Source organism: Cebus imitator, unplaced genomic scaffold (assembly GCF_001604975.1).
Source record: "Cebus imitator isolate Cc_AM_T3 unplaced genomic scaffold, Cebus_imitator-1.0 Scaffold91, whole genome shotgun sequence".
Taxonomy (NCBI): domain Eukaryota; kingdom Metazoa; phylum Chordata; class Mammalia; order Primates; family Cebidae; genus Cebus; species Cebus imitator.
Window position 1 is genome coordinate 2,405,624 of NW_016107406.1, and position 10,269 is coordinate 2,415,892.

Genomic DNA, 10,269 nt, shown 5'->3' on the forward strand with positions numbered 1-10,269 from the left:
CGATCTCGGCTCACTGCAACCTCCGCCTCCTGGGTTCAGGCAATTCTCCTGCCTCAGCCTCCTGAGTAGCTGGGATTACAGGCACGCACCACCATGCTCAGCTAATTTTTTGTATTTTTAGCAGAGACGGGGTTTCACCATGTTGACCAGAATGGTCTCGATCTCTTGACCTCGTGATCCACCCTCCTCGGCCTCCCAAAGTGCTGGGATTACAGGCTTGAGCCACCGCGCCCGGCCTTGGCATCTTATTTTCTGTGAAGGTTTACTCTTATTTCAGCACCAAGGACCTAAGACAGGCAGCTGCATTTCCTAATCCTGATTCCTTAAGGTAAACTGTTATATCCAGTTAGTGTGATTCTGGAGTGTGCCCAACTGCAGAGGCAGGAGCTAGTACATGTGCGGGAGACCAGGAATGGATTTCAAAATTCATAGCTGCAGAATCCAGACCTAGAATGGAGGCTCAGGGTCAAGCCCTGTTTTTCCATGAGCTCCTCTGTTCACTCACTGACACCTCTCCTGGTCATGCTGTGTATCCTTCCATGTCTCAAAAAAAACCCTGGCACAGCCTGGTAATACTGACATGAGTGGAGTGTACTTCAGAGAGAGAGCGAAGTTCACTAGACTGTTGTTCTTCCCCACCCTTTGGCATTCGTGTTCTGAAGCCTTGTGTTCTCCACCTTCAGTGCTGTTCCCTCGCCACACCAATGCCAGTGCTCGAGACAACACCATCAACCTGATCCACACGTTCCGGGACTACCTGCACTACCACATCAAGTGCTCTAAGGTGAGAGCGGGCAGCATCTCAGCCTCTGTGCTCTGGGTCTTTCCCTCTACCAGAACTCATAACAAAAAGTCATTCCGTTAGTCTAGGCTGTGAATATTGACTCAGGTAGATAAGTTCTAGAGGCTTCAAGAAGTTATGGCCTTTCTTCGTCGAGCCACTGTCCCCCTCCCCTCCCCATAGCAGAGATGAATATGTTTCCAGAATTGCTCACCTTCCTGCTTCTCCGTAGGGGAATATTCCCAAGATGTCTGTTCCCAGATGCCCCTGATGACCTCTCCTAATGAAAGCAAAGCTGTCTTTCTAGACCGTGACTGCACTTCAGTTACCTTCTTTTGTGTTTGTTCCCAGGCCTATATTCACACACGTATGCGGGCAAAAACATCTGACTTCCTCAAGGTGCTGAACCGCGCACGCCCAGATGCCGAGAAAAAAGAAATGAAAACAATCACGTAAGTTAGTTAGCACACCAGCAAGACTGTCTTCCACTCCTGAGTCACCGAGAAGGAAGCAGTGGACGCCGGTGGCCTGGTCCTCCATGTGTCTGGGCACTGGCTACATGTGAGGCCAGCAGGGCTAAGCAGATAGACAAAGGTGGGATTCCAGGTTTTCGCTGCCATACAGGCCAGGGTGGGCTTCCTTGTTTCCACATTTTCATGAGCTATGAGAATGGCAGTTAGGAAATAAAGTTTACCAAGAAACTGTTCTTTTGGGGCCTGAGTTCTGAGGTCAGTCTTATCCTTCTTGTGGTCTTTCTGGAGAAATGGAATAAGTTGCTTAGGGACCTTTAATTGGGTAAATAGGGCTGAAACCACCCCACTAAGGGCTCTGTCGCCCAGGCTGGAGTACAGTGGTGCTATCTCAGCTCACTGCAACCTCTGCCTCTGGGTTCAAGCAGTTCTCCTGCCTCAGCCTCCCAGGTAGCTGGGATTACAGGTATACGCAGCCACGCCCAGCTAATATTTTGTATTTTAGTAGAGATGGTTTCACCATGTTGCCCAGGCTGGTCTCGAACTCCTGAGCTCAGGCAATCCACCTGCCTTGACCTCCCAAAGTGCTGGGATTATAGGCATGAGCCACTGCACCTGGCCCATCTGCTGTTCTTTTTACCAGTTGAACTAAAAGCCTTGAGTTCATAAGCCTGCCTCACAACCAATGTATTTGCCAACAGCCCAGTACATTTTTGAGACGGAGTTTTGCTCTTGGTACACTGGCTGGAGTGTAATGACATGATTTTAGCTCACTGCAGCCTCTGCCTCCTGGGTTCAGGCGATTCTCTTGCCTCAGCTTCCCAAGTAACTGGGACTACAGGCACTTGCCACTATGCCCAGCTAACTTTTTTGTATTTTTAGTAGAGATGGAGTTTCACCATTTTGGCCAAGCTGGTCTCAGACTCCTGACCTCATGATCCACTGACCTTGGCCCCCCAAAGTGCTGGGATTACAGGCGTGAGCCAGCACGCCCAGCCCAGTATTCTTTTTTTTTTTTTTAAGACAGAGTCTCACTCTGATCCCCAGGCTGGAGTGCAATGGTGAACCACCAGGATGCAAGTAATCCTTTCACCCCAGCCCCCCAAGTAGCTGAGACCACACATATGCACCATCATAGCTGGCTAATTTTTGGATTTTGTAGAGACAGAATTTCGCCATGTTGTCCAGGCGAGTCTCGAACTCCTGGGTTCAGGTGATCCTCCCACCTCAGCCTCCCAAAGTGTTGGGATAACAGACATGAGCCACTGCACCTGGCCCAGCACTCAGTACTCTTGAGGCAAACTTTTAGAGGGTGTGATGTGCCTAGGGCTTTACACTCCCTCTCTTGCATTTGAGGGCTCTTCTACCAAGTTAGTTTCTGCTGCCATTTGAAAGGGTGAGAAAGTAGGTGAGGGTTTTCAGACATTTTCAAAAAGCAGGTTAAGTCACCCCGACTTTTAGCAAAGGCCTGTCTCTGTAGCAGCTCAGAGAGGAGTGTCCAAATGCCATGTAATGAAATGGCAGTATTATTTCTTTTCTGCAGCTTCTTAGGCAGATCCTTAAATGGGCAAAGCGACCAATGAGGTGGGTGGGCAGGTGAAAGGATGTTTTCTTGCTACTCCTCCAGAACCTGGTCTCTATCCTGGCGTCTCCATTTTCCCCTTTCCCTGCCTGCTCTACACAGGAGTGCTTTTCTCACCAGGTACCTGTTTGGTGACCTGGAGTGTGAGGCAATGAATTTCATGCTGCTTTCAGGGCCCAGTAGACAGGCAGTTCCATAGAGGCCAAGAGGTAAACCAGCAGCCAGGTACAGTGGAAAGAAAACCTGACCTAGCAGCCTGTGATAACCAGACTGGAAGGCTGGGCGTCATCATAGCCTTAGGCCTGCCTGCATCACCTTTGGCGCTGGTAGCTGCTTGTGCATCCAGGAGGAAGGCCTATCAGGCAGCTGCCGCCCTATTCCACAGCCAGCGGGCAGTCTTGGGAGTCCCTGCCCAGTGAGAGCAGTTGTGTAGGTGCAGGGATAGCTCCCTGTCCTGATGAGAGACCTGGCAAAGGATGAATCCTTGAAATAAACAGTTCATAAACCTCCTCTCTGGGACTTAGAAAGAGCAACTTTGCCTTCTGTGCTGCAACTTCTCTTTGGCAGAGTTGGGTCCTAGAAAGGAGAAGCAGGAGGCAAACAACTGCATCCACCCTGAAAACCAGATTATGTTACTAATGGCGGGTAGGAGTTAAGTGACTCAGCTGTGGGCGGACGCCAGGAACCCTCAATGGTCCGCCCAGAATTGAACACTCATGAGCTTTTCATTTGGAGCGAAGGGTAAATAAGATGTTGCTTCATTTTAGAATGAGCAATACATCCAAGGCAGGGAAAATGGAGAGCCCTCGTTTTTGCCCTGATTTCCCATAGTTCTCAGCTCCAGCTTCCAGGCTACTTTCCCAGATACTGTTAGGTACCAGTTATAGGCTCTGTCCTTGTGGACCAGCTAGCCAGTCTGGAGAAATACTAGCTGGAACAGGACACCACAATTCAGGAGCCTCAAACCAGGCAGGTGTTCTGTAAGCCAGAGGAGGAGTCACCACGTAACAAGTGCCTTTAACCATGGAAGTTCTGAGGATTGCTTTGAACCACCTGTCCTCATGGTGACAGATGAAGGAACTGCTGAGAGCCCTGAAAGGTAGAAGCTCTGTAGAAGGAGCTGACAAATGAGGTAGTACTAAGAAGACAGATGAGCCCAGTCAGAAATTCAGGTACATGTAGGCCATCCGGAAATTGTGGACAGGTGATTCTTCTATCTAACTTGGTACTTGAATGTCCCTACGGACTTAACACTGATATTCCTGGGCGTCCAGAGTATCCGATAGGAAGGAAGAGCTGGTGAAATCATTCTATGAAAGCCGAATTTTAGCCCATGCCCTGTGGTGCCAGTGCCTCTACTTAGGAAATCTAGCCCATTCCACCTCGTTTGGTGTCTCTTTGGGATCCCATCTAGTCTAGGACTGTGGGGTGGGAAGAAAGGGCAGCCAGAAACTGACTTCACACTTCTCCTTTTGAAGGGGGAAGACGTTTTCATCCCGCTAATCTTGGGAATAAGAGGAGGAAGCGGCTGGCAACTGAAGGCTGGAACACTTGCTACTGGATAATCGTAGCTTTTAATGTTGCACCTCTTCAGGTTCTTAAGGGATTCTCCGTTTTGGTTCCATTTTGTACACGTTTGGAAAATAATCTGCAGAAACGAGCTGTGCTTGCAAGGACTTCATAGTTCCCAAGAATTAAAAAAAAAAGAAAAAAGAAAAAAAAGAATTCCACTTGATCAACTTAATTCCTTTTCTTTATCTTCCCTCCCTCACTTCCCTTTCCTCCCACCCTTTTTTCCAAGCTGTTTCGCTTTGCAATATGTTACTGGTAATGAGTTGCAGGATAATGCAATCTTAACTTGTTTTCTCCTAAGTATTTGAGTTCAAAACTCCTGTATCTAAAGAAATACGGTTGGGGTCATTAATAAAGAAAATCTTTCTATCTTACATGAGAATTTGCTGGGTTTCTGGACTGCGAGTCCAAAATGAGAAGAGGAAGGAAGACGGAAAGACCTATATTGCTGTTGAACCTGCAAACCTAAGCTGGGAAGCCCGGGTTTCAGGAGCCATCAGGTTTGGGTCCTACCTCCCCTAGAGGAGAGGAGAGAGGCTCGACTAGGCTCTGTCCTGTGTGAGCTACAAACTACTTTTTTTTTTTTTTGAGAGATAGGGTATCATTACCTCCTGGGCTCAGGTGATCCTCCCACCTCAGCTCCCAAGTAGCTAGGATTACAGGCGCATACCACCATGCCTGGCTAATGTTTTGTATTTTTAGTGGAGATGAGGTTTTGCCATGTTGCCCAGGCTAGTCTCAAACTCCTGGATTCAGGCAGCCTGCTTGCTTCAGCCTCCCAAAGTGCTGGTATTACAGGCATGAGCCACGGCACCCAGCAGACTAGTAATATAAACTTAAACGTGCTTCCTTGTAAAGCTTGGTCCCTGCGACTCTGTGGCTGCTCTGGAATAGCCAAGAAGCTCCCAGGACAGTGACAGGCAAATTAAAGGGTTTTCTGGTTTACCTTTTTATTGTGGCTAATGTATGGAATTTCCCAAAATGTGTTCGTTAGTGTATGGTCCTGCAAGACATCGATGGGTATTCAGATGTGGATCTGACACAGACTAACTCCCCACAGTTTCCCCTTCTCACATGCAGCCCAAAAAGACCGCCCTCAGGGAGAACAGTTGTCAAGTAAACACAGGACAGAGCCTAGTCGAGCGCGCTGTCCCCCAGCAGGACTCTGGTCCCTGAGATGAAGTTGTTTCAGAAAGTTTGCTTGGTGGAAGGAATCATGAGGAGAATTTTAGGGGCACCTGCAGTGGTCTGAGGGTCACACTAATGGTTTCTGCCTTCCATCTAGGGCAGTGTTTTTCATACTGACTTGGTACCCATTAATTGGGATGTAACCTACGTCACAACCAGCATTTTTATTTTCTAAACTTTTGATTTTGAGATAAGTGTAGAATTAAATATGGCTAGAAGAAACAATACAGAGATCCTGTATACCTTCCATCTGGTTCCCCGCCCCGCCCCCCCCCGGCTCGCCTCCCGTGCTAACATCTTGTGTAACTGTAGTATAGCATCACAGCCAAGAAAAGTCATTGGTATAGTCCACCCACCTTCTTCCGATTTTGCCGGTTTTACCCGCACTCTTTAGTGTATGTGGCATACATCTGTGCGTTTTTATCCTGTGTAGCTTTATGTGACACCAGCATTTTTAAGCAATTTAGTAGTATCAGAGTGCATCACATCTATTAAGGGTAAGTGTTGATTTGGAAACGTGTTTTAGTTACATGTGTGCATCATGACTGGATTGTAGAAATGTCTTGACTGAGTCATAGTGAAGATTTTTGAAAACCACAGGTCATTCGGTCATCAGACTTCATTTTATTTCACTAAAATGGGCTGCTAGAGAGCTCAAGGCATTCTGATTTCTAACTGGCTGCTCAGGGTTTCCCTGACTACCCACTTCTGGTACATGGAAAACCTAGATTAGATATATTGAGAGCAGCATGTGCATTCTCAACCCATGAGTTATTTAAGAGGTTTTTTTTGTTTTTTTTTTTTTTTTGAGACGGAGTTTCGCTCTTGTTACCCAGGCTGGAGTGCAATGGCGCGATCTCGGCTCACGGCAACCTCCGCCTCCTGGGTTCAGGCAATTCTCCTGCCTCAGCCTCCTGAGTAGCTGGGATTACAGGCACACGCCACCATGCCCAGCTAATTTTTTGTATTTTTAGTAGAGACGGGGTTTCACCATGTTGACCAGGATGGTCTCGATCTCTTGACCTTGTGATCCACCCGCCTCGGCCTCCCAAAGTGCTGGGATTACAGGCTTGAGCCACCGCGCCCGGCTATTTAAGAGGTTTTCAAGTGTAATTTTGACTAGAAGCAGTTTTTTGCTCTTTTTTAATTTTAGTTTTTAGTGACAGGATCTCTCTGTTGCTCAGGCTGTACTCAAGCTCCTGACCTCCCAAGCAGCTGGAACAACAGGCACCTGCCACCATGTCCGGCTGAGTTTTTGCTTTCTTGCTTGGAACATAACTAATACGTTGGGACTCACTGTACTCTCTTGCCAGTAGCAGGAATCTGATTTCTGATAAGTACTGTAAATGGCAGAATCAAGGTTGCTTAGAAGATACAGAGTTAGTTAGGAGAAAAACAAAACGGCATAAATATTTTCTACAGCAGTAAATCCTAAGGAAGTAACTAGTTCCAAGACACTTTGTCAGTATTAAAAATCCATCATGCAGGCTGAGCACAGTGGCCCATGCCTGTAATCATAGCACTTTGAGAGGACAAGGAAGGAGGATTGCTTGAGCCCAGGAGTTTGAGACCAGCCTTGGTAACAGTGAGACTCCATCTCTATTAAAAAAAAAAAAAAAAAAATCTGGCTGGGCACGTTGACTCACCCTGTAATCCCATTACTGGGAGGCCAAGGTGGGTGAATCACCTGAGGTCAGGAGTTTGAGACCTGCCTGGCCAATGTGGTGAATCCCATCTCTACTGAAAATGCAAAAATTAGCTGGACATGGTGGTGGGCACCTGTAATCCCAGCTACTCAGGAGGCTGAGACAGGAGAATCGTGGGAACCCAGGTGGAGGTTACAGTAAACCGAGACCATGCCATTGCACTCAAGCCTGGGTGACAAAAGCAAAACTCTGTCTCAAAATAAATCGTAGTGCAGCCTGGACAACATGGTGAGACCCTGCCTCTACAAAAAGTTTTAAAATTAGCTGGATATGGTAGTGCACGCCTGTGGTCCCGGCTGCTCGAGAGGCTGAGGTGGGAAGATCGCTTGAGCCCTGAAGGAAAGAAAGGCTGCAGTGCGCTGTGTTCATGCCACTCCACTCCCGCCTGGGCAACAGAGTGAGAGACCCTGTCTCAGAAAGAAGAAAAATCCATACTGGTGTAAACCCCTATCCAGATTGACTTCTCTTAACAAGGACACACTTGGTGTTAGTATGTATCTAGTCTCAAAGCCTCACAGTTGAAGCAGCCCACTGTGACTAGTCAAGGCCTTAGGACCTCAGGAGGAGCGTCTCAGGATGAGGATCAAGCACACTGAAGGTGTGGGCTGGAAAAAGGGGGTCTAGTCTGTTTCTTCCTAGTCTCAGGAAGCCAGTGCCCCAAGGGTTCACACCTGAGAGGTGTAGGTGTCCTTGGATATGGGCTGTAGAGGAACGGTTTGAATCTGTGTTACGCCATCTAATAGCTGTGTGACAGCAAATTTCTTCATCTGAGCCCCGATAGCCTCTTTTAAATTAGACATAATACCACCTACCTGAGGGTTTGTAAAAGGAAAATAATAAATGTCTGTTATAAGCATTTTAATGCTTGTAATTATTTATAATATCACTTAGCAAATCTTGGTTCCCTTTATAGTCAAGGGGATCAGAAGTGACAAGTCTCTCAGATGCCAGGCCTCATTTGGTGCTTGGGGTTTTCCAGGCCTTCCCTAAGGTAGTTGGTATTTTGGTATTTTCCCCACTTGAATGGCCCTTACTGCCGGCGGCAGGCAGGTAGGAATCTCCATGTCTGGAAAAAGTGGGACCTGGGGCAAGCTGCAAGCTAAGAATAAGGAGTTTGGCAGGAAAGGCACTAAGACTCTAATAGGAATTGGAAGCGTGGACTTGGAGGGAGGAGGAATTGAAATCAAGGAAAAATAGCCCTAGCTGTTGCCTCGGCCTTCTTTGGGGGAGCTGATACTTGGAGTCAGTTGCCATCAAGTTACCCTCATTCACAGTAGTACCTGATGGCACTTAACCGGAACCCGGGTCTAGTCTGGTGGCAATTTTGCATTCAAGCAGTGCTGCCCCCTACTGGGGGTTGCTAAAAGCACTGCCATTTCTGTGGTTTTTAAAAATCATTATTTCTGAGGCAGCCTCTCACTCTGTCGTCCAGGCTGGAGTGCAGTGGCTCCATCAAGGCTCACTGCAGTCTCGACCTCCTGGACTCCAGCGATCCTCCCACCTCAGCCTCCCGAGCAGCTGGAACCACACATGTACCACTGTCTCACCACGTTGCTCAGGCCTCAGCCTCTTCAAGTGCTGGGATTACAGGCATGAGTGTGAAGTGTTGAACGGCGGCTCGGAGAGGCCAACTGGGGTCCAGAAAGCCCCGTCCCTGCCGCCTCCACTAGTCCAGAGCTAGTACCCCCAGCCAGTATCACACTCACCCTGCCCCAGACACTTTGGGTCAGCAGAGAAATTCAGATACCTAAGAGTGGAAGTGGACAAAGGAGGCACAGGAGGATTCCATGAGAGAGTTTGGATTGGTCACCCCCATTCGGACTCTGCCTGAGGAAAGGAGAATAGGGTCGGGGCGCAGCCAGCTGGACGGAATGCCTGAAGACGGCTTGCACCAGAGCCCTCCGTGGCTGAAGGGAGAAGCCAGGGGGTGAGTCAACCCCAGGGCCTGATGGAACAAACAGGAACTAGATGATCTGGTAAGGAAGAAGCAAGGCTGAGCAAGAGACAGCCCAGACTCCCCGGCTGCCACTGCCTAATCTGTCCCATTCATACACATTCCACACGCAGTGTTTAGACAGAGCAGCAGAGAAGAAACAGACACCCTGGATCCCTCCGGGAGCAGGCCGGGGCTGGGAACAGGAGGTCTGTTTATTCCTGGCAGTCCCACATCCAAGGGGTCCCACACCCACTTCTGTCCAGGCCCCAGGCTGAACTCTCCCAGAGCCTGTGACTTCTGCCCGACCAGATCATGTGGGTCTGAGGGCTAGTGCTAGAACTCAGCGTCCTCCCCACCCACCGGCTCCCTTGAGGATGGATTTGAGGCTGGATGCTTTCCTCTTTCCACTTTTTGTCCCAACAGAAGTCCCTCCTCTCCAGGATCCCTAACTGTCTGTGCAGAGCTGGCAGCCACGCTCCACATGCCTCCAGCCCTTCAGGCCCGCGCGAAAGTTCCTTTGTTCCATTTACTTGCATTTTTCAGCCTGAAAGTGTTTCCTAAAGTCACACCCCCAGCCCCAGCTTTCCTGCTGTTCCCTCCCAGTTCAGGCCTTGAGGGAGTGTGGCTGGGCTTCTCTCCTCCCCCTCACTCCAAAGCCGCACTTGATATGAGGTAGAAAGCGGGGCACCACTCCTCCTGGCTTCCCAGCCTTGAACTTGCCTTTCCCTCTGTGTACCTGGTTTCCTCGGTTTCCCTGTGCAGCAAAAGTGTCACTCCCCTCTTGCTTTTCCCAGGTGCCCTATGCCTTTCTGAGCAGATCTGTCTTAGAGGGACCAGGTGCAGAGAAAGGCAGAAATCCTAATAATGTTCCTGAAGTGCCAAGTGCTGATCCAAGTCCTCATCACACGGGACCTCACTTAGTCTCACGATAGGTGAGTACAGCTATGGGACCCATTTTATAGATGAGGAAACTAAGGCAAGAGAACTTTAGTCATTTGCCCAAGTTCACCAGCTTTTTTTTTTTTTTTTTTTTT

The 10,269-nt window shown here is 48.7% G+C and overlaps 1 protein-coding gene across 4 annotated transcripts in view; it reads left to right on the forward strand.

The window, feature by feature from the left end:
• The window catches only part of ARPC2 (actin related protein 2/3 complex subunit 2), a 38,479-nt gene extending 33,700 nt beyond the window's left edge, over window positions 1-4,779 (forward strand). For all 4 annotated transcript variants that reach the window (XM_037740815.1, XM_017535119.2, XM_017535121.1 and 1 more), the window contains 3 exons: window positions 684-784; window positions 1,133-1,233; window positions 4,312-4,779. In XM_037740815.1, the coding sequence (XP_037596743.1) occupies window positions 684-784; window positions 1,133-1,233; window positions 4,312-4,336 (227 nt within the window). In that variant the 3' untranslated portion in view covers window positions 4,337-4,779. The remainder of the gene's footprint in view (window positions 1-683; window positions 785-1,132; window positions 1,234-4,311) is intronic.
• Window positions 4,780-10,269: the final 5,490 nt, after the last annotated feature.